The following is a 24583-nucleotide window of genomic DNA, read 5'->3' on the forward strand; positions in this document are numbered from 1 at the left end:
AGAATAACTATACATAATTCTACTTACATGGTGAATGATGTATTTTGAAATAATAATGTAAGCTCTACATTTCTTAAAACAGTTAATACATTGAAACACACCTGAGGAATGGTTGGTATCTGAAACATCCAAGAAAAACACAGATAAAAAAATATAATCAATAGACAGGTTTGCAATTTTCATTTAAGAATTTCCATAAAATCAGTAATAGTATTAAAATTTTAGAGACAAAATCTACACGGAATTATATTACAATATCATATGAATTCAAATCATGCTCCAAGGTACATAGAATCTAGGGCACCATTTCCCAGTAATAATCTTAACAAATGTTTTAATACATGGTAGAAAAATAGGCTTCAATCATTTCCTGTTGCACTTGAGTCAAAGTATGACATACTTTGTTTCCTTCTACCTACAGAATGCAAAGCAATGGTTTCCCCAAGAAACTATCATAAATAAAAATTAATATTGTGCAGACTTGAGCCTTGTAAACTTACAAAATTGGAAGAACACAAAGCTCAGCTCTAAAGACTTAGTTACAAATTTCAATTTCAAAATACTTAAATAATTGTCTATTATTATCCCAAAAATATTTTTCTTCTATAACTTAAATAATCCTTTTGAACAAATGAGGAGACAGCTTGGTTATTATTTTTCAAGGGAAGAACAAGCCTTTTGTTCTAAGCACATCTGGATATCTCCTTTCACCATCCAGAACTTGGAAGCATTGGCTGAGCAGTATACATGGAAGGGAAAACACTCCTCCTTGCAGCAATAACTGTAAGAAACTATTTGACAGAAATTAAAACACTGAAGGAGATTTGGGAATTTTTATTCGCATGCAGGAAGCTGATGCAAAAGGAAATTTATGACACGTGCCTTGAAATGTCATTTACCTAATATCAATATAGTCAAACAGTTCACAGCATATCTGAAGTTCTTAATTTGAACAATTACACTCATATCACTCAAACCCAATTTCTAAAGTGTTCACACTATTGCAATGACTTCTTACACTACCTGCCGCTTACTATACCTTAAACCTTCCAGCTGTACAAAACATCCAAACTGCATGATACTGGTGACTTTGCCGTTGTATATTTCACCAACAGATGGTTCTTCAGGTGGAGGCCTGTCGACGTATCTTTCTTTCCTTTTCTCACAGCTCTTTTCTCTAGTTCTGAAACGTTCCTTATGATCTCGGCTTGGGCTCCGACTCCTGCTTCTGGATCTCCTGCTGAATTTACCTTTGCTTCGGTCTCTTGAGTGTGATCTGGACCTCGACCTGCGATGGCGCTTCCGGTCCCGGTCTCTGTCTCTACTATGACTGCGACTCCTTTTCTTTTTCTTTACTTTTTCATTAGAGCTACAAATGAGAAACAATTCTACTTTTACAAACTTGAAATAAATCATGACAATATTTCACCGGACAAAGAGAACTATTTGAAGAGAATCATGAGAAAGGCAGAAATATATTTGTTCTTTCATATTGCTGACCTGAATATCAACTACAAATCCAGTTTAAGGGTAGCTTATCAGTCTAATTAATGTCCTCTTGGAGTAGGTCTGAGATTACCATCTAATATTTATGATGGTAAACTGTCATTACATTAGCTAGTTTAACCAGTGTTACTGGTCGCATTCTGCTTAATATATCAATTGACAAAGCTGGTGCTGGCAAGACATGGCGACATTTTGCAGGCAGCAAAAAATCTTTAACTATTCTACTAAGTATACTTTCTCTGGACTACGATCACTGCGATCCACAGCCTATGATTTCCCTTTGGGAGTTGTGCTTTTTAAGCCATCTGCACGAGCTGCTGTTTTTGCGTTTTTCCTGAAGGATTCGGCGAACTGAACTCTTCAGATTGCAGGTATGGCCGCAGCAGCCATTGCTGGGTGGACTTTGAGCCAGATTGAAGCAGTGAGGCCCAGGCCTGAGAGCAAAAAACAAACTGATGTTGAGCAGAACTATGCGCCGAGCCAGACAAAGGTGAAGGACGAACTGATGTTCAGATCTCTACTCTGTGAGCCTTTACTCATCTCAGCACTTAAATTGCCCCTTGCAGCAATCGGGCTCCTGCATTGCCTGCAGTGCTGAACTGACTCCATGGTCGTGAAGTCAATTTCAGGGATTCTGCAATTTATGTTGTGTATTATTTGTTTACTTTACATTTTTTTAAATTGTTTACATGATTTTCTCTTTTTTTCGCACACTGGATGCTTGACAGTTTTTGTTGTGTGGGGTATTTCCTGGATTCTACTGTGTTTCTTCATTTTACGGCAGCCTACAAGAAGACATGTCTCAAGGTTGTATACAGCATATATACTTAGATAATAAATGTTCTTTGAACTTTCTGCAGCAAGGGCCCATGGTCCACACATCTAAATAGTTCCAATTTAGAGTTGCCCATACTTACATGGAAATTTATGACACAGGGCTGACATTTGACCCATTGGTTCTGTGCTAGAATGCACTTACGTTTTAAAGTCACCCCAGTAATACCAGAAGATTCCAGATTGATTGCATCAACTGCTCACCAAGAAATTCTATTCCACAATACCAATATTATTCCTTTGCTTGAGAGGAGAAACGTGGATAATCCAGGAAATTTTAGGCCTCATACCAGTGGTTGTAAAGCTATTAAAGATTCTTAGAGATAGGAGTTATTCCCATGTGGAGGAACATGGCCTGTTTAGAGACAGTTAGCATGGCTTCGTGTGGGGCAGGTCACGCCTTATAAACATCACTGAGGCTTTTCTTTGAGATGGTAATGAAGATAATTGATGAGGATAGGGCTGTGGATGTTTATGTGGATCTTAGTAGGGTATTTGACAAGGTCCCACATGATAGGTTGATAAAGAAAATTAAGATTCATGGGATCTAACTGTGACCAGGCAATTTGGATTCAGAATTGACTTGCCCAGAGAAGACAAGAGTATTGTGCTGCAGGGGTGTTATTCTGGGTGAAGGTCTATGACCAGTGGTGTTTTGCAGGGATCCATACTGGGTCCTCTGTAAATGAGATATACAAACATCTTGAACAAAAATGTAGATGGGCCAGAAAGTAAGACAAGAAAATTGGTGGACTTGCAGACATTGAATGTCAAAGGATACAGGATATCGATTAGTTACAGTTAAGGGCAAAGAAACAGCAGATGAAAGATACCCACCATCCTGCCATGCCATCTCTTTGCAGCTTTGAATTTGGGAAGCGTGAGACATTGCACTTTTGAAAATCAAATGCAAGGGGAAAGTACATAGTAAATGGCAGGATACAGCATTGATGTATATTGCTCCCTGAAAATGGTAACACAAAAAGATAGGGTGGTAAAGAGTACATGGCATGCTTGCCCTCTGCAGAATTCCTCGTGCTTGGAGTTCAAGAGTCAGGAAGGCATACTGTAGTCTCATAAAACTTTGGTTAGACCACACTTGCAGTACTGCACGCAATTCTGGTTGCCCCATTACAGGGGACATGGAGGCTTTGGAAAGAGTGCCCAAGGGGTTTAGCAGGATGTTGCCTGGATTAGAAAGTATGAGCTGTAAGGAGAGGTTGAACAAACTTGGGCTGTTTTCTCTGCAGTGAAGGTTGAGGAGAGATCTGATAGAAGTTTATAAAATGATGACAGACACAAACATAAACAGACCAAGTACTAGAGGGCATAGTTTTATAGAATCAGAGGGGGAAAGTTTAAGGGGGAAATGCAAAACATGTTTTCTTTTATTTACACAAATAGGTGCCTAGAATGGGCTGCAGGGACTAGTGGTGGAAGGAGATACAATAGTGGCATTCAAGAGACTTTCAGATAGGCATGTGACTATGCAGGGGCTAGAGGGATATGAATCCTGTGCAGGCAGATGAGATTAGTTTAATTTGGCATCACATTCAACTCAGATATGGTGACTGAAGGGCCTGTCCTGCTCTTTCGAGTTCAATATTTCCAATAACTCATTAAAAGCAAAAACTGTCAAATGGCTGCCAAAGTTAACCTTTTATTGACTTGAACAGTATCCTACCATCAATTTATATACCTTCTGAAATAACGCTTGGACTTTTCTTTATTTTCTTTTTTCTGCCAAGTCTTCCCACCATACACATTTCAATCCTACTTAGATGGCTTAATTTTAAAAGAAAGTTCCAGATATGCTTTGGGTACTCTTTCTCAACAAGTTGCTACTTCTGTCCTGCCTGTCATTGTAGTTATTTTTTCTGTGCAATAGCTATTAACTTTGATTTGAAGGGAGTAAATTTAAAAGAGAAACTTCAATGTGAGAACAGGTTGAACCAGGTGAAAGTTGTGGTGAAGGGAAATTGGCTTGGTTTTGTAAGATAACTCAATACAGATGAGTAAACAGACCTCAGACTTTTTAGTTGGGACCACTTATTACACATCATTTGGTATCTATTCCTAGTCTATTAAAAAAAAGCAGATTATAAAATGTGCTTAATAGGACACTGTAAAAGTACCCGTTTTTGCTACTCTTTTTAATATCATTTTTTGATGGCATCAAGGCTTCAAGTTCCTTCAATGCATCTGCAGCCACTTTCAAATCATCTTCATCCAGTGAAGTCTGCAAAACAAAGAGTAAGTTTAGATTTTTTCAAAAAGACTTTTTAAAAGCTATGCAGCACCTGATTGGGCCTCAAATGCAAAATAATTCAAGATCTCCAATGGGGTACACCCTTCTAAGATTAATATGGAATATTGTGCTGTTTGGACGCAATTAGGTGGGTTGCAATTAAATTGATAGAATATCATGAGATGCACATATTTCAAATGATTTAGTTGATGGCCACTCAAAAAGACAATCACTTGACGTCTACAGTAATAGATCATGAGAGTCCTATCTCAAATCATAGAAAATGAATTTTATTTCACAATATAAATGGTAATTAGTTAAATGTGCCTACAGTGATGCCAAGATAAAAACCTAAAAAAGTCAAAATTATTCAAATGCACTGACCAAAAATAACATCTTTGTAAATCTAATAGTATTGCAATACTATAATATTCATAAACATTACAAATATTCCAACAACTCCTTCAAAATACTTGAGATGTCCACATTGTTGAGTGTGAGAATGAGATCAGTGCACTAAGTAAGGAATTGCAAACTGTTTCAAATCAGAACTCTAATCTGGTGAAAGGGCACCCCGAAAATGTTCATGCCTTTTCTCTTTCAGATATTAATCCCATCCACTTTGAAGCACTGGAGAACAAAGATTTTGCTTCCTGAATATTTTTAGGTGTATCTTATGGGCTGCTGATCATGAAAATACCATGAAATTTCCAAATAATCAGGAAGGAAGAGAAGATGGCAGCGCGACGCAGTGCGCGCGGCCATTCCAAATTGATATCGTATCTGTGAAGTAGGATGCCGTGCACAATCCTGATTTGATGGGGACAGACGTGAAGAAGCACAGAGGAACATCTGGAGAAACTTCTGAAATGCCTGCTTTGCTGCCGCTGCTACTGCGCGATCAAGAATCTCTGGAAACAAAGGCCCCGAATCCTCGGCTTTGCGTATCACCTGTTGCTGGGGCCGGGGTCAAAATGCTCAGCAGAGATGGTGCTCAGTGCATTGGTGTCGGGGAGCTGGACAGGGGCTCGGAGTTTTCGGACGGACTCGGAGTCGGACTGTGGTCGGATGCTTCCGGGATGCTGCATCGGCAAGTTTGCGGCGCTGGAGGTTCACCGTCTGCATGAGATAATGGGACTTTCGAGAGACTCTGTGATTTTACCGTGCCCATGGTCTGTTCTTATCAAATTACAGTATTGCTTTGCACTGTTGTAACTATATGTTATAACTATGTGGTTTTTGTCAGTTTTTCAGTCTTGGTTTGTCATGTGTCTCTGTGATATCATTCTGGAAAAACATTGTATCATTTCTTAATGCATGCATTACTAAATGACAATAAAAGAGGACCGCGTGTCCTCATAATCTAATCTCATGCACCATTTTGCAAAAATTCTGTATTTGTTATTTCAATTCATGATTCAAGTCAATTAAAATGTTGCCCACAATGCAAGCTGAAAAGTTTTCTATCTTGTCCAGGCATGCTTAGGCAGGGCAGATGCTGCATGGCAGGACAGGTTTTAGAAAGGCTACAAAAGCATCACACACACACTATTCTATGCATTGCGTTTGCATATATATTTGCGATCACATTGACGCGCATTGCATATTGTGAGTACTCATTATAATAAAAGAATTGCATTTTCAGTATTTGTGATAGTAAAATGTCTCACCAATGTTGCAACAGCCGCGATACTTTCTGTTATATTTGTGGCAAGTATACACTCAAATCTCAAAGATAAAGCATGACTCCTCTTATTAAGGAAGTCTATGAGCTCTAACTTTGGGTGTAAATTTGGCGACCAAGACAAAGCCTGAGTTCCTCACATTTGTTGCACAACATGTGCTGTCAATCTTAGAGCTTGGCACAGAGGTATTTCGGAAAGCAACACCGTTTGCTGTCCCAATGATATGGTGAGAAAAGAAGGATCATGTGACAGACTGCTACTTCTGTCTGACCAGCGTGCTTGGTTTCTCTGCTAAAAACAAGTGATTCGGACTCTCTTGAAGCACTAGATGGAGTAAGTCGCACTTGACTTTGCTCCGTTCTTTTTTTCATTTATTTACCACCCGTTTAGTATCCACATTGAAGTGTTTACATTATTTTTGTATGCTTGAATTTTGACTTTTAATTCTTGGAAATGGCAACCAGAGGGAAAAAGGCACTAACCGAGAGCGAGGAAGCCGACAATGGAAATGGAGGAGAAGAAGGCGACCCTAAACAGGCACAACTGACTTTCAAAGTTATATCCAAGCTTTTGGATGACAAACTTGATAAATTTGATAAAAGATTTTCTAATCTCGAGATAAAGTTAAATAATATTGAAGATCAACTCGGAGTAATTAAATGTGAGAATGAAAAGCAACAACTAATTTCGGATCTTGATGAAAATGGCAGACAAAGAGACCGCGGATCAAGCTCAATGGAAAAGAAGGTACTCTTGACCACTCAAACACTGGAACGATAATAAGCCAAGATCATTGACCTGGAAAATTGTAGTTGCAGACAGAATCTACGGATTATAGGACTTCGTGAGGATGTTGATAGTGGCGATCCCACTAAGTTTTTTGCTCAATTTTTAATGGAGGTATTCGGTACTGAAGTGTTTTCTAACCGCCCCCCCCCCATACTAGACCGCGCTCATCGCTCGTTAAGGGTTAAACCTCCGAAAGATTTAAAACCCAGAGCAGTTGTTCTACGATTCCACTATGTGCATACTAAGAAGCAGTTAATTCAAGTTGCATGTAGGAAAGGAGTCATTGAGCATGGGGATCTCAAATTTCGTTTGGTGGAAGATTTTAGTCCAAAGAGAGGTCTCTTTTTAAGTCGGTCATGTCGGAATTATACCAAAAGAAGTTACATCCTGCGTTATTATATCCTGCGCGTTTAAGGGTTGTTTTGCCAGATAAATCACGTAAATGGTTTAAATCAGTGACGGAGGCACGTCAATTTCTTGAAGAGCTTGACTAATCTTCAACTGTTTAATAAAGTTACTGCTTTCTCATGTTTGAATGTAGTTGTCTATTAGCTTAAAATTAATGTGTAGATATGCCTTTAAAGTTCAGGAATTCTCATTCTTGGTTGGATTATACCTGTATCTTTTTTGGAGTATAGATGTTTATTATGCTTTTATGTTAAGATTTCTTTTCTCTTATTATTTTATGTAAGTATTTTTAACTTTTCCTTTAATATTTTGACTTGGCAACAGATTGTTTTTTTTGAAATATTAGTAAGATTGTATTTTGTTTCATTTTTCAAGATTTTGCCTTTCAAAATGTCTCGCAATGACTGGGTTCTTTTTTCTCAATGTTTGTTTTGTCCTTTTCTTGGTATTTCTCTCAATGTTTTGTCTGTGGGTGGTTTATTACATTCCTTCCATTTGGAGTTACATCTTCATGAGAGTTGGGGGTAATGTATTTGGGATTAGTTAGCGTACTGGCTGGCTGTGGCCAGTTGTGTTTTTTTTTCGGGCTTGGTGGGTGGGGGATGGTATTCCTCTTAGATTAGTATTTTCCAATTGGGATGTTCTGAAACTGCAAATATGTCTGAAGTGTCGTAGATTCCAGTTCCTCTTTAACCTTTTTCCTCTTCCTGAGTCATGGGTTTCCTGTGCAGTAAGGTTAACCCTTTGCATACCATTTGGCTTATTGTAGTAAATGGATAATGATATTAATTTTGTTTCATGGAATGTAAATGGTTTGAATCATCCGATTAAACAGAAGAAGATTTTTAAATGTCTTTCGTAGACTATCAGATTATCTTTGCTCAGGAGACTCATGTGAGGAGGGTGGGTAATCAGCTTTTTTTAGATTTAGGAAGGAACAACAGTTTCATTCTAACTCACAATCTAAGGTAAAAAGAGAATAGACTCCTCGATTTCATTTGTTCATTATGAAACAATTTCAGACCCAAATGGTAGATTTTTGCTAATTACTGGCTTACTTTAGATTAGATTATGAGGACACGCAGTCCTCTTTTATTGTCATTTAGTAATGCATGCATTAAGAAATGATACAATGTTCCTCCAGAATGATATCACAGAAACACAAGACAAACCAAGACTAAAAAAACTGACAAAAACCACATAATTATAACATATAGTTACAACAGTACAAAGCAATACCAAAAAGTTGTTTTGGGTAATCTTTATGCACCAAATACTGACTATTACCAACTTTATTAAAGAACAGATTGATTTTTTCTTTTCAACTAATTCTACGGATGAAATCTCCAGTGGAATATTGTGGGATACTTTATCGTGGGCAAATTATTTCATATTCTGCTGGATTGAAAAGATGAATTAATAATGAAATATGTACATTGGTTGAAAAGATTAAAGAAACTGATAGAAAGTATTCTGTTGCTTCTAATTTAGAACTCTATAAGAAGAAGGTTGAACTTCAGATGCAACATAATTTGCTACTAACTTCCCCGATTGAAAATCAATTACTTAAAACTAAGAGTCAATTTTATACACATGGTGATAAATCGGGTAAATTATTGGCAGACCAACTGAAAGCTGCTTCAGCTAAACATTTGATTAGTAAAGTTTCTAAACGGGATGGTACCTTGACGGTTGATCATGACGAAATTAATAAATCTTTTCAAAACTTTTATACCTCTCTATATCAATCGGAATTTCCTGAAGAGTCTACCATTATGCATGAATTTTTAAGGAAATTGAACATTCCGAAATTACCACTTAATGAACACTTAGAACTAGATGCATCCATTATGGAAAATGATATTAAGAAAGCAATTTTTGCAATGAATACTACAAAAGCACCAGGCTTGGATGGATTTACAGTAGAATATTATACATCTTTTTCAAATTTACTTTCACTATGGCTATGTAAAATTTTTAAGGATGCCTTACTTGTAGGTAAATTACAATCCTTTTATGAAGCATCCATTTCTTTAATTCCTAAAAAAGATAAAGACCTTACAGATTGTGCATCATATAGACCTTATATCTTTGTTGAATACAGATTCCAAATTTTTTTTCTAAAATAGTAGCATATAGATTGGAAAAGGTACTGCCACAAATTATTTCTGATGATCAGACCAGGATTTATTAAAGATCGCTTTTCGTATTTCAATGTTAGGAGATTAATGAATATTGTATATGCTCCTTCATCTAAAGTCCCAGAATGTGTTATTTCGCTCAACGCCGAGAAGGCGTTTGACAGAGTTAAATGTAAATATTTACTTAATATGCTTGAGAGATTCAACTTTAGCTTAAAATTTATTTCTTGGATTGAATTAATATATCATTTATCTTTGGCCTCCGTAGTTACCAATAATCAGAGATCCCCTTTTTTAGGCTTTTCAGAGGTACTAGACAGGGCTGTCCGTTAAGTCCTTTATTATTTGATATAGCTTTGGAACACTTGGCAATCGCCTTTCGTGATTCACCCAATATATTTGGAATTACTCGTGGGAAGGAGATACATAAGGTATCATTGTATGCAGATGACTTGTTACTATATATCTCGAACCCAGAGAAATCCATCCCTGCAGTTTTATCACTACTAGTTCAGTTTAGTAGTTTTTCTGGTTATAAACTAAATCTTAATAAGAGTGAGCTTTTTCCGTTAAATATGCAAGTTCCAATTTATAGACTATTACCATTTGAATTAATTACTGATTATTTCACTTATTTGGGTGTCAAATTACTAAAAAAATATAAAGATCTATTTAAAGTTAACTTTCTACCCTTAATTGACCATGTTAAACAATTGTTTACTAAATGGTCCCCACTGTCCTTATCATTGATTGGTCAAATTAATGCTATTAAAATGGCTGTTTTACCTAAATTTCTGTATTTATTTCAAATGGTCCCAATTTTTAATCTCTAAATCCTTTTTTGATATTATTGATTCTAAAATTTCTTCATATATATGGCAGAATAAAAATCCTAGATTGAGTAAGAAATATCTACAGAAATCAAAAAAGGACGGTGGTTTAGCATTGCTGAATTTTAGATTTTGTTATTGGGCAATTAATATCTAATATTTAATGTTTTCGACACAAGATTGGGATGAAACTCATTGTCCACGATGGGTGAACCTCGAGGGTGAGTCTGAGCAGGAGTTCTCATTAGCTTCTATTTTAGGAGCTTTGCTCCCCTTTGCATTAACCAAACTGAATAAACAAATAATTAATCCAATAATTAAACATACAATACGAATATGGTTTCAATTTCACAATTTTTTTGGATTGAATGAATTTATTTTATCTAGTCCTATTATATCTAATTTTTTCTTTCAACCTTCTAGAATTGATCAAGTTTTTTCCTTATGGAAAACGAGGGGAATAGCATGCTTTCGTGATTTATCTATGTATAATTGTTTCATGTCGTTTGAACAATTATCTAATAAATATAAGTTGCCTAGTTCACATTTTTTCAGATATCTGCAGATTAGAAGTTTTTTTTGAATGATATTTTACCTAACTTTCCAATATTTCACCCAACTAATATTACAGAAAAAAATTAGGTTTAAATCCCTATCAGAAGCGCTTAATAGCAAGTTTGTATGATTTAATTACGAAAATACATCTAGGTACATCTGATAAAATAAAAAAATGAATGGGAAAGAGAACTTCATGTATCCTTACCTATAGAGAAATGGGAGAAAATTCTTCAACTAGTTAATACTTCCTCAATGTGTGCTAGGCATACACTGATACAATTTAAAATAGTCCATAGGGCTCATATGTCTAAGGATAAATTAGTTCGTTTTTACCGACATATAAATCCTGTGTGTGACAGATGTAACTCTGAGGTGGCCTCTCTGACACATATGTTTTGGTCTTGCCCTCTTTTAGATAAATATTATAAAGATATTTTTGATATTATTTCAACAGTTTTGCATATTAATTTAAAACCTCACCCTATGACTGCAATTTTCGAATTACCAGTGACAGATGTTGGTAATTTATCCTTTCCAGCTTGCTGTTTGATTGCATTTGTTACACTAATAGCTAAAAGATCCATCTTACTTAAATGGAAAGATTCTGATCCTCCTACTACTTTTCAATGGTTTTCTCAAACTATATTATGTTAAAACCTGGAAAAAATAAGGTGTGGTATGGGTGATTCCTCAGTTAAATTTGAAGAAAGCTGGAGACCATTTATTTAACATTTTCATATGATGTAAGCTCTCCCTTTCAGAACCCTTTTTTAAAATAATCTTTTGTTTACCTATGGAGGAGTAGAGTTAATGACAAATAATGTTCTCATCCGAAGGAATAGGACATCCCAGATATGTTTTGTATTTTTTAGTTTAGGGGGTTCTTTATAAAATTCTAAGTAATCTTCAATTACTTAGAGATTGGGAAGCTTGAATTATATATTTTACTCGAATTACGTTTGTATATGTTAACCATTATCAATGTTATACCGATCTCTTTGTATCATTAGTATTGTTATGTATATTAATCTGAAACTTGCCAATCTCCCTACGGTCATGAGACCTGTACCACATAGCAACAGTCTTGCTGTACTGAAGCCACCAGAGACATGGAGTCTAGAGGAGGCAGAAGACGATGCCATGATGCAGAAGCCAGGAATGGAAAATGACACTGATACAGATTTCGAACACTTTATGTCCAGTGAGCCTCATCTGATAACTCAATCTGAGTTAAATGACTTGGCCAGAGATTTGGGTCCGTCAAAGACAAAAGCTGAATTATTGGGTTCAAGACTGCTAGGATGAAATCTGCTGTTGTCAGGCTTATGAACGATTTTATGAAAGCGAGGAACAAGGAAGGTGAAGGATTTTGCTACTTCAGCGGTCCCCAACCACCGGGCCGCAAAGCATGTGCTACCGGGCTGTGAGGAAACGATATGAGTCAGTTGCACCTTTCCTCATTCCCTGTCAGGCACCGTTGAACTTGAACATAGGGTTGTCAAATGTCCCATATTTGCCAGGACATCCCGTATATTGGGCTAAATTGGTTTGTACCACACAGGACTGCCCTTGTCCCATATTTCCCCCGCTAAGGTAGAGCATTCCTATGAAACCTTTCCTGCCGAAATGGCGTGAAGCAAAGAAGTAATTACCATTAATTTATATGGGAAAAAATTTTGAGCGATCCCAGACCCAAAAAATAACCTAACAACTCATACCAAATAACACATAAAACTGAAAATAAATAACACTAACATATAGTAAAAGCATGAATGATATGATAAATACACAGCCTATATAAAGTAGAAATAATGTATGTACAGTATAGTTGAGAAGATGAAGGCAAAACCGATTTGTGGGGGGAAAATCGGCACGTACGCGCATGCGCACACAGGTGCCCATGCAAGGTTTCATGGTCATGGTAGTCTTTCCTGGGGTAAAGTGTCCCGGGATTTGACTGCTACTTTTGTCCCTTATTTGGGAGTGAGAAAGTTAGCAACCCTATCTGTAAAAGGCATGTTAAGGTGAGTTTAACCCTACTTGAACAACCCCTCCCGGCCGGTCCGCAAGAATATCGTCAATATTAAACCGGTCAGCGGTGCAAAAAAGGTTGGGGACCCCTGTGCTATTTGAAACAAATGTTTCCGAGAATAACTGATGCTAAAATTAAGGCAGGCATACAGTAGCATGCAAAAGTTTGGGCACCCTGGTCAAAATTTTTGTTGCTGTGAATAGCTAATAGAAGATGAACTGATCTCCAAAACTCAAAGTTAAAGATGAAACATTCTTTTCAACATTTTAAGCAAGATTAGTGTATTATTTTTGTTTTGTACAATTTTAAAGTGAAAAAAAGGAAAGGAGCACCATGCAAAAGTTTGGGCATCCCAAGAGATTTGAGCTCTGAGATAACTTTTATCAAGGTCTCAGACCTTAATTAGCTTGTTAGGGCTATGGCTTGTTCACAGTCATTGTTAGGAAAGGCCAGGTGATGCAAATTTTAAAGCTTTATAAATACCCTGACTCCTCAAACCTTGTCCCAACAATCAGCAGCCATGGGCTCCTCTAAGCAGCTGCCTAGCACTCTGAAAATTAAAATAAATGATGCCCACAAAGCAGGAGAAGGCTATAAGAAGGTAGCAAAGTGTTTTCAGGTAGATGTTCAGTTCATAATGTAATTAAGAAATGGCAGTTAACAGGAATGGTGGAGGTCAAGTTGAGGTCTGGAAGACCAAGAAAACTTTCTGAGAGACTGCTCGTAGGATTGCTAGAAAGGCAAATCAAAACCCCCGTTTGACTGCAAAAGACCTTCAGGAAGATTTAGCAGACTCTGGAGTCGTGGTGCACTGCTCTACTATGCAGCGACACCTGCACAAATATGACCTTCATGGAAGAGTCATCAGAAGAAAACCTTTTCTGCATCCTCACCACAAAATTCAGCATCAGAAGTTTGCAAAGGAACATCTAAACAAGCCTGATGTATCTTGGAAACAAGTCCTGTGGACTGTTGAATTTAAGATAGAACTTTTTGGCCACAATGAGCAAAGGTATATTTGGAGGAAAAGAGGGTGTGGAATTTCATGAAAAGAACACCTCTTCAACTGTTAAGCACGAGGGTGGATCGATCATGCTTTGGGCTTGTGTTGCAGCCAGTGGCACGGGGAACGTTTCACTGGTAGAGGGAAGAATGAATTCAATTAAATACCAGCAAATTCTGGAAGCAAACATCACACCGTCTGTAAAAAAGCTGAAGATGAAAAGAGGATGGCTTCTACAACAGGATAATGATCCTAAACACACCTCAAAATCCACAATGGACTACCTCAAGAGGCGCAAGCTGAAAGTTTTGCCATGGCCCTCACAGTCCCCCGACCTAAACATCATCAAGAATCTGTGGATAGACCTCAAAAGAGCAGTGCGTGCAAGACATCCCAAGAATCTCACAGAACTAGAAGGCTTTTGCAAGGAAGAATGGGTGAAAATCCCCCAAACAAGAATTGAAAGACTCATAGCTGGCTACAAAAAGCGTTTACAAGCTACGATACTTTGAAAAGGGGGTGTTATTAAGTACCGACCATGCAGGGTGCCCAAACTTTTGCTTTGGGCCCTTTGCCCTTTTTGTTATTTTGAAACTGTAAAAGATGGAAATAAAAAAGTAATCTTGCTTAAAATATTAAAGAAATATGTCATCTTTAACTTTATGCCTTTTGGAAATCAAGTCATCTTTTACTCGCTTAGCTATTCACAGTAACGGAAGTTTTGACTGGGGTGCCCAAACTTTTGCATGCCACTGTATTTGTTGGTCCACAAATCAAACAGGTCATCAATGATAGGCAATTCGAAGAACTTCTTGTGGGACCAGACAAAATCGCATGGAAGGCATTTAGGGATGTCGAAACTTTTCTTGGCAAACACAGAGCACCAAACTATGCACTGATGGTTGACAACATGCTTCAGGCATACAAAACCATGAAGTGCAACATGTCACATAGAAACATAGAAAATAGGTGCAGGAGTAGGCCATTCGGCCCTTCGTGCCTGCACCGCCATTTATTATGATCATGGTTGATCATCCAACTCAGAACCCTGCCCCAGCCTTCCCTCCATACCCCCTGATCCCCGTAGCCACAAGGGCCATATCTAACTCCCTCTTAAGTATAGCCAATGAACTGGCCTCAACTGTTTCCTGTGGCAGAGAATTCCACAGATTCACCACTCTCTGTGTGGAGAAGTTTTTCCTCATCTCGGTCCTAAAAGGCTTCCCCTTTATCCTCAAACTGTGACCCCTTGTTCTGGACTTCCCCAACATCGGGAACAATCTTCCTGCATCTAGCCTGTCCAATCCCTTTAGGATTTTATACGTTTCAATCAGATCCCCCCTCAATCTTCTAAATTCCAACGAGTACAAGCCCAGTTCATCCAGTCTTTCTTCATATGAAAGTCCTGCCATCCCAGGAATCAATCTGGTGAACCTTCTTTGTACTCCCTCTATGGCAAGGATGTCTTTCCTCAGATTAGGGGACCAAAACTGCACACAATACTCCAGGTGTGGTCTCACCAAAGCCTTGTACAACTGCAGTAGTACCTCCCTGCTCCTGTACTCGAATCCTCTCGCTATAAATGCCAGCATACCATTCACCTTTTTCACCGCCTGCTGTACCTGCATGTCCACTTTCAATGACTGGTGTATAATGACACCCAGGTCTCGTTGCACCTCCCCTTTTCCTAATCGGCCACCATTCAGATAATAATCTGTTTTCCTATTTTTGCCACCAAAGTGGATAACTTCACACTTATCCACATTAAATTGCATCTGCCATGAATTTGCCCACTCACCCAACCTATCCAAGTCACTCTGCATCCTCTTAGCATCCTCCTCACAGCTAACACTGCCACCCAGCTTCGTGTCATCCACAAACTTGGAGATGCTGCATTTAATTCCCTCATCCAAGTCATTAATATATATTGTAAACAACTGGGGTCCCAGCACTGAGCCTTGCGGTACCCCACTAGTCACTGCCTGCCATTCTGAAAAGGTCCCATTTATTCCCACTCTTTGCTTCCTGTCTGCTAACCAATTCTCTATCCACATCAATACCTTACCCCCAATACCGTGTGCTTTAAGTTTGCACACTAATCTCCTGTGTGGGACCTTGTCAAAAGCCTTTTGAAAATCCAAATATACCACATCCACTGGTTCTCCCCTATCCACTCTACTAGTTACATCCTCAAAAAATTCTATGAGATTCGTCAGACATGATTTTCCTTTCACAAATCCATGCTGACTTTGTCCGATGCTTTCACCGCTTTCCAAATGTGCTGTTATCACATCTTTGATAACTGACTCCAGCAGTTTCCCCACCACCGACGTTAGGCTAGCTGGTCTATAATTCCCCGGTTTCTCTCTCCCTCCTTTTTTAAAAAGTGGGGTTACATTAGCCACCCTCCAATCCTCAGGAACTAGTCCAGAATCTAACGAGTTTTGAAAAATTATCACTAATGCATCCACTATTTCTTGGGCTACTTCCTTAAGCACTCTGGGATGCAGACCATCTGGCCCTGGGGATTTATCTGCCTTCAATTTACCTAACACCACTTCCCTACTAACATGTATTTCGCTCAGTTCCTTCATCTCACTGGACCCTCTGTCCCCTACTATTTCTGGAAGATTATTCATGTCCTCCTTAGTGAAGACAGAACCAAAGTAATTATTCAATTGGTCTGCCATGTCCTTGCTCCCCATAATCAATTCACCTGTTTCTGTCTGCAGGGGACCTACATTTGTCTTTACCAGTCTTTTCCTTTTTACATATCTATAAAAGCTTTTACAGTCAGTTTTTATGTTCCCTGCCAGTATTCTCTCATAATCTTTTTTCCCCATCCTAATTAAGCCCTTTGTCCTCCTCTGCTGAACTCTGAATTTCTCCCAGTCCTCAGGTGAGCCACTTTCTCTGGCTAATTTGTATGCTTCTTCTTTGGAATTGATACTATCCCTAATTTCTCTTGTCAGCCACGGGTGCACTACCTTCCTTGATTTATTCTTTTGCCAAACTGGGTTGAACAATTGTTGTAGTTCATCCATGCAACCTTTAAATGCTTGCCATTGCATATCCACCGTCAATCCTTTAAGTGTCATTTGCCAGTCTATCTTAGCTAATTCACGTCTCATACCTTCAAAGTTACCCCTCTTTAAGTTCAGAACCTTTGTTTCTGAATTAACTATGTCACTCTCCATCTTAATGAAGAATTCCACCATATTATGGTCACTCTTACCCAAGGGGCCTCTCACGACAAGATTGCTAATTAACCCTTCCTCATTGCTCAAAACCCAGTCCAGAATAGCCTGCTCTCTAGTTGGTTCCTCGACATGTTGGTTCAAAAAACCATCCCGCATACATTCCAAGAAATCCTCTTCCTCAGCACCTTTACTAATTTGGTTCACTCAATCTACATGTAGATTGAAGTCACCCATTATAACTGCTGTTCCTCTATTGCACACATTTCTAATTTCCTGTTTAATACCAAAGTCACTAAAGATTAATTTTCTGCATTCTCATTTAGACTTCTTCCTGCAAATCTTAGCATTGTCAGTGACGAGCATGGTGAAAGGTTTCACCAGGACATCACAAGTAAGGGACAGATGGTATCAGGGCAATTGGAATTCTGGCTGGCTAATTATTGTTGGACAATTAAGCAAGAAGCCTCAGACACTGAATACAAATAAAAATCATCATAACATTAGTTAACTATTGCAAATTGTCAGCACCATCATGCAATTCAATTTATCAATAAAAGTTAATTTCATGTTTCCTCAAATTGCTACGTGATACAAGTAGTCTGAAATTACATTTGGGTTTGGCTTCAAGCAGTCTATCATAACCACAAAGAATTTCTGAGGAAGCACACTTCCATAAAATTTGCTGCCCAGTGATACTTGTTGTTTCCATTTCAATGCAAGATAACAATAAATCTGTCGAACAGTTACCCCCCCCCGCCCGATGAATGTACAAAATCTCAGTTGAAGGCCTAAAAACAGATTCAGCTTTATTTATAACCTGTACATCAAAACATACAGTGAAATGCACTGCTTGCATTAGCAACCAACACGCCCAAGGATGCGCTGGAGCAACCCACAGTGTCACCACACATTCAGCGTCAAGATAGCACGTCCACCATGCAAGGCAAAACCATACAGAACACAAGCGACAAAATAAAAACAGCAAAGCGAGCCCTGTTCCTCCTTCCCACCCACCTACATACCCACGCACGCACACAGTGCTCGAACCAGGACAGGCCATCTCCTTTGGCCTCGGACCTCCAGTGGACTAGGATTCCCAAACACTGGGCCTTCAACTTCCCTGCGGACTCACTGAGATTCACAGACTCAGATCTCTCGCCATCGGGCCTTGATATCCGATTGACCTTCGGGCTTCAATCTATCGTACTGACCCCAGGTCTCACCGATTACAACGAAGGAGGACCCTGAATACTAGATATTGCACGCCGGACTCAACGATTTGCGAACCTAGTGAGTTACTGTTGCTTGTGCCTCCTGCCTGTACAGAACTCTGATTTCAGAACCAGCCGACAACATGCTGACTAGGGGGAACCTCCAGCATTTGTCCTTGCTGATCTGACATCTGACCACAGATGCCCTTTGCCATACATCCACATCACTGGCCTTCGAACACAGTGAGGAGGATGGAACAGAGGGCCAGACTGTCCTCTAGCTCCCCCACATTGCTGTCCCTAGGTTCTACCTGACCCCGTAACTTCTCTCTGAACCCAAAACCATCTCTACAAACCTAAAAGACAACTAAGTCTGAGCCACAACCTCGGCAAAGACGGCACCTTGGTGTCATCTTGCCTGGAAAAGTTAAAGGCATTTAAAGACTGGAAAATATCAACCAAGGAGTTCCCCATTAAGGGGGCTAAAAGTAAATGCAGAACTTACCCGCGTCGATGGATTATCAGGCATACAAAGGGCAGGGAATAGCTCCTTTATTTTTTCTTTTTCTGATTTTTGTTTTGGTAATTCAGCTGCATGAAAATATTAAGAAAAATTGAGAAGGATTTAGATAAACATTAAGAATAAAAATGGAAATAGCACAAAATGAACGGTTTTACAGCGAACAGAGCAGTTGGGATAGGCTGTATGACCTCCATCTGTGTTCTAAAATTTCACAAATCTCTGGAAATCTGTTCTACTGCACATGTACAAAGAGGGAAGGTGCTGTATTTCTTACATTTGCTGGAGGTTGATGGCTTGGATGGAGGTCGCATAGTCTGGATCAAACGTAACAAATTGCTGATGAGCGAATCCTGGAAAGTAACAGAAATTATGAACACAGTTAGTGCAAGCAATTAGAATCCACAATAAAAGTCACTTTTGGGGTTAACACTTAGCAACATGCTACATTTGCAAGAAATCTGCAAATCAGCAAAAGAAATTTGGCTGGAATCTCGAACAGTAAGCTCCAAGAACTCAAAGGGTCAATCAGCATTTGTGGAGCCAAAAGATTCAAGTCAACATTTTGGGTTCAAACCCTGTATCAGGACTGGGAACAGGAAATATTGCCATAATATTGTCATTGGCAGACAGAAACTGGAAGACCATTTCATATCTGGCTTGGATAGCTTACAACCCAGTGGTACGAACACTGAATGCCCTATTTTCAGGTAACCTACATCTCTGGTTCTCTCCTTCCTCACACTCACCTGTTTACTAGATTTTCTTTTCTTTTCCCTTTGTTCACTCTCTCATCCCCTTAACCCACCTGCTTGGACTACCAGCCCTACCTACAACTATATACTGGTAATCTTTCTTCTTCCCTCTCAGCCATGAATCACTAATCTACATCTTTTGCTCCTACAGATGCGAATTGACTCATTCCAGCATTCTGTATTTGCTCTACTTTAATATTTGGCCAACCACTACAACAAAGAAAGGCAGAAATAATGAGCCAACTACTTACTAATCATGATTAGCCGTTTGTCGGTTTTAAAAAAATGAATAGTTCAGTTTCTGAATTCAGAAATTTTGACTTTAAGAGGAGACTGTATTTAACAAAAACATTCCATTTATAAATTGGAACTAGTCTTTCAGTGTGATTTTTTTAACAGATGTTACACCCTTTATTGCATTAGGAAAGGGTCCATAAATTGTTTCAAGCAAGGCAGCTCAATGTTCCTGGATATTGCTGCCCGAGGTGTAACAGAGGAACAGATAAGAGTGGAGGGGGTGCTGTCTTTGTTTGGTCTATGATTTTGTTGATCTTCGGTTGATGGCAATATGCAGCAGAAATAATGAATGAGTTATAAAATACATATTCTGACCACAACTGAATTTCTAATATCAGCATATAGTACATTGCAAATATGTTTCAAAAACTCCACTGTCTTTGCATAATACTATAGTGAATTTTTTCAAAGTAGTAGAAAAATTTATACAAGTACCAAACAAAAATGCTGAAAATACAAACTGGTCAGCAAAATGGTTAACATTTTAGCAAAGACCCTTTATCAATATTTCAAAAAGTAAAATTCTCTTTGTTCTTTCAGATGCTGACTTATCTTTAACATTTTTCTCTAATACTTTGCATTTATACTTCAGACTTGTACCACCTTAGGTTTTACTAATATTTCCTAACAATTTTTATCCGTTATCGATGATGCATTCGTAAACAGAATGTCTATGGTAATGAAAATATCAGAAAGTACATTGATAGCTGATACTTAGCATATAAAGAAAATAAAGAATTTAGAAATACCAATTCTGTTTAAAACTCTACAAAAGCATTCTTTCACTAATGTTTGTATCTTAAAAGTATATTTCAGTGCTGCAGAAAAGGAACAGCAGACTGGTTTTTGGAAGACTTCCGTTGATTCAACACAGTCCAAAAAAAATTACTCCTTTTGTCAGATTATCTTGAGGATCATGGAACATTCTCCATCCTTTTGTGTAAAAGGGATGGGTATATCAGTAAGGAACAAGTCATTCTGTACAGAACTTACTGTAAACTCAGCTCCATTCTTTACCAGTGCTCCTTTGAAAGTATCAAAAGTAATATTCTTCTCAGCAAGACTGATGATAAATTCAGCTGGAAAAAGGAAAACATTATATTGAAAAAGTCAGCATATGACATTGCACAACCCAATGGAAGCAAATCAAACTTAGCCTTATATTTGATAGAAAACCAATGATAATTTTTCTTGATTTTGTTCCTAATATTGAGCCCAATAAAAACAAACACATTCACTAAGTGACAATCACAATGACCAATTAAGTGTTTTCCTCACGGGTAGCTCCTGTTGTATTGTTGGAGCTGTAGATGCCACCAATCAATGACCAGTAAATCAGAATTCAGTGACAAAGATTGACAAGAACATCAGGAACGATTCCCCTATTCTTCACTGAACTACTGTTAAGAAACAACAGCATCCATATGAAGAGCCAGGATGTGACATCTCCACTGGAAAAAACAGCAATTCCAACAGACTAGATTTGTGCTCAAATCTCTATAACCAATAACCTCTTGACAGAGGGGCAGCTTGGAACATCCGGGTTGCAAATTACACTAATTACACATGCAGATTCTGAAATAATCAAGGTGCAGGAAACGTAGACATTTCCAGCCACCAGAGGTTGCACCTGAAGCCATTGTTGACACATTCACCGAAGTGTACAAAAGGATGGGCCTTACACCCAGCATCCACAAGGCAAAGATGTTCTATCAACTTGCCCACACAGTACAACCCTGCCCTTTGACAGTGAAGGTCATTGGTGAAATCCTGAATAATGTGGACTACTTTTTCTATTTCTTGAACTACCTCTCAGTGAAGCCAGACGGCAGTGATGAAATCTGTCATTCCCTTCAATACAACAGAGGAGTTTGGTCCCCTTAGCACAGAGATGAGGAGGAATTTCTTGAGCCAGAGGGTGGTGAATCTATGAAATTCATTGCTACAGATGGTTGTGGAAGCCAAATCACTGGGTATACTTAAGGTGGAAATTGAAAAGTTCTTGATTAGTGAGGGCATCAAAGGTTACAGGAAGAATGGAGTTGAGGGGAGAATATAAATCAGCCATGATCAAATGGTGGAAAAGATTCAATGGGCCACACGGCCTAATTCTGCTCTCATGTCTTATGATTTTATTTGATTTTCTTCAAAATCTCAGATCTGGCACAAAGCTCATGGTCTATCAGATAGCAGCACTGCCTGCCATCCTACACATTTCCAAAACCCGAAGTATATAAAGCAAGTGCTGGAAAAATACAATGAGCACTATGAAAAATCTCAAAATTTACTGGATGATGAACAAACCAACGTAAGTGTCTATTCGCAGGCCAACAACCCCGATACTGAGAGCCAAATGATATTGATATTTACTTTGCAATAAAATGTCATTCTATATCCCCAACACCAGCACTTCTATTCCAAACTCTGTCACAACGTAGACAGAGGAAAAAGGATGTGTTCAAAGCATCCTAATGGAAACTCTTGGAAATTGCAGGCCCAGCAATAAGAGAAACATTTTTTTTAAATTGCATATGCTAGAATTTTGAAATAAAAAAAACCAAAAAGCTGGAAATACTCAGTTGGTCAGGCAGCATCAATAAACAGACAAGACCGAAACATTGACCTGAAACTACTCCACTGCAAAGTCTCAAGGTATGCTGAAGTTTTCCTCCAAGTCCTGAAACAGAGTTTAAATCGCAATATCAGCAACGCCTCTCAACCCACCCAACCAACAAATGTTGCTCGGCCCCGAGTTCCTCCTCCAGATTCCGGCATCCACAGTCTCTTGTGTTTTTCCTGCAACGCGGACTCTGCGCATATTCTACCTGACCTATTGAGTATTGCTAGCATTTTCTGGTGTCAGTCCCTGCTCAGGGCGAAGAAGGGGTCGTGAAGCAAATGCTACAAGCCCCGTGTGCCATCCCAGTCCAGGCCATCCTTACCCAGGTCCTTGTCGTTGATGCCCAGGTGGTTGTCTAGCTCAGTACAGACCTTGGAGACCAGTGACAGGTATTCCAGCTTACTCAGTTCCTCCAACGCCACCTCCGCCATCTTCCAGGCCTTTCCCAGTATTTGCTCGTCCGAGAAAAACCTCACAAACTTCCTGTACGAGAAATCGAATCAAGCTCTCTTCACCAAATCGCCATCTTCTCGCAGACACGCTCAACTCTCACCTTTCACCTTTCACCTCGTGACGCAGCGCCGGATGCTCGGCTCGCACTCGGTTCTGTCCGGAGATCCTCGGGTGGAAAGTACAGCTCCGTCACCGCAAGGGGCCGCAGCGGAGCAGCGTGGCTAAGTTAAATATTGATTACGACAAGGACCTGGGTAAAGAACGGCATTGATTTGTTTCCTCGGAGCTAGCAGCACCTTCCCCACCGTTAAAACAAAAACATGTTTTCTGGACTACCATGTTCAAAATTCGTAGGTAGGACATAACCAGGGTTTGTACAGGTGCTTGCAAAGCTTTAAATATAAGAATTACTAGGCGACGGGGTGACCCGTTCGGGCACCCTTTGAGAGAAGGGTAGTGCAGTCTGATGTGGCCAGAATGAACATTAAATTTTCCTGAATGCTATTGCTATCGCTTTGATTTGTAAATTAAAGAAGAAAAATTCAACTTATTAAAGAAGAAAGACGCATAGCAATTCAAATATGTGACCAGAATGAACATTAAGTATCCATGAAGTAAATTTGAAGGAATCGGGCTTGCTGAGTCAGGTCTGGAATTAAATGTCCGATGTAATGATGGATTTGGCCTTGAATATCACAGAAAGATTCCATCGATTCCCAGTTGGAATGACTTCTTTGGCACCAAAGGATGTCATTTGGAAGAGGCAATTGTATTGTCTGATGTTCTTCCTGAACTCGTTTGCAATAGGTTCATCATTGCTGTACAAATTGAGGAGTTCATTAGGTAAAGGCTGCAAATTGCCTATCCTGACCTTTCCCTTCATACAGCAGAAGTGTGCATTTTCTCCAGTGAATAGGAAGGCACGACAGGGCAAACTCTGGTCATCGAACCAACATCAGCAGAAATGTGACGGCATGGGAGTCGTGCATTTTGCCTTGCTCTTTCTCTGTCGAGGTATTGTTGTCAAAATTGGCCATTGTCGTCTTCAGCAACTCTCGCAATAATTACTCTGTGCCGCATATTCTCCAGTTGATCTTTCCTTTTCTCCTCTGCCTCTTCCTCTCGCCTCCTTCTCTGCCTGTTTTTGTCATTCTGGAGACATGCAGCCCTTTCATCCTTTGTCTCTTCATCTCTTCTACCATTTGTTCTTCCTCTCTGATCCTGGAGTCGTGCGGCCCTGGCCTGATCGTATTCCTGCTGTCTCCTCCGTCTGTGCCTATTGTTGTCATTTTGGAGACGTGCATGCCTCTCCTCCTCTGTCTCGTCTTCTCTCATCTTTTTTGTCCTGACTCTTTGATCCTGGAGTCGTGCAGCCCTGGCCTCATCCGATTGTTATTCTCTCCCCCTCCTTGCCGCTTCCCGACGACGTTTGGCATCATCTCTTCACCGTAATGTCCGCCTTCTCTTTCCACGCGGCATAATTAGGTTATCCA

At 39.1% G+C, this 24583-nt stretch overlaps 1 protein-coding gene across 4 annotated transcripts in view; it reads right to left on the bottom strand.

Annotated features, from left to right (window-relative positions):
- Nucleotides 1-23178, bottom strand: part of dhx8 (DEAH (Asp-Glu-Ala-His) box polypeptide 8) — a 66751-nt gene extending 43573 nt beyond the window's left edge. For 2 of the 4 annotated variants that reach the window (XR_011883949.1, XM_072249694.1), the window contains exons 1-7: nucleotides 22960-23178; nucleotides 21011-21096; nucleotides 19243-19318; nucleotides 18951-19036; nucleotides 9463-9510; nucleotides 4476-4579; nucleotides 1040-1369 (exon numbers count right to left, since the gene is read on the bottom strand). Coding sequence is in view for 2 of the 4 variants with exons in the window: in XM_072249694.1 (XP_072105795.1) it covers nucleotides 1040-1369; nucleotides 4476-4579; nucleotides 9463-9510; nucleotides 18951-19036; nucleotides 19243-19318; nucleotides 21011-21096; nucleotides 22960-23068 (839 nt within the window). In the remaining 2 variants the exon portion in view is untranslated. Of the gene's footprint in view, nucleotides 1-101; nucleotides 998-1039; nucleotides 1370-4475; nucleotides 4580-9462; nucleotides 9511-18950; nucleotides 19037-19242; nucleotides 19319-21010; nucleotides 21097-22959 lie in introns of those variants that run through there. The other 2 variants (XM_072249696.1, XM_072249697.1) reach the window with 2 other exon arrangements.
- Nucleotides 23179-24583: the final 1405 nt, after the last annotated feature.

The sequence above is a fragment of the Mobula birostris genome, chromosome X (genome assembly GCF_030028105.1).
Source record: "Mobula birostris isolate sMobBir1 chromosome X, sMobBir1.hap1, whole genome shotgun sequence".
Classification (NCBI taxonomy): Eukaryota; Metazoa; Chordata; class Chondrichthyes; order Myliobatiformes; family Myliobatidae; genus Mobula; species Mobula birostris.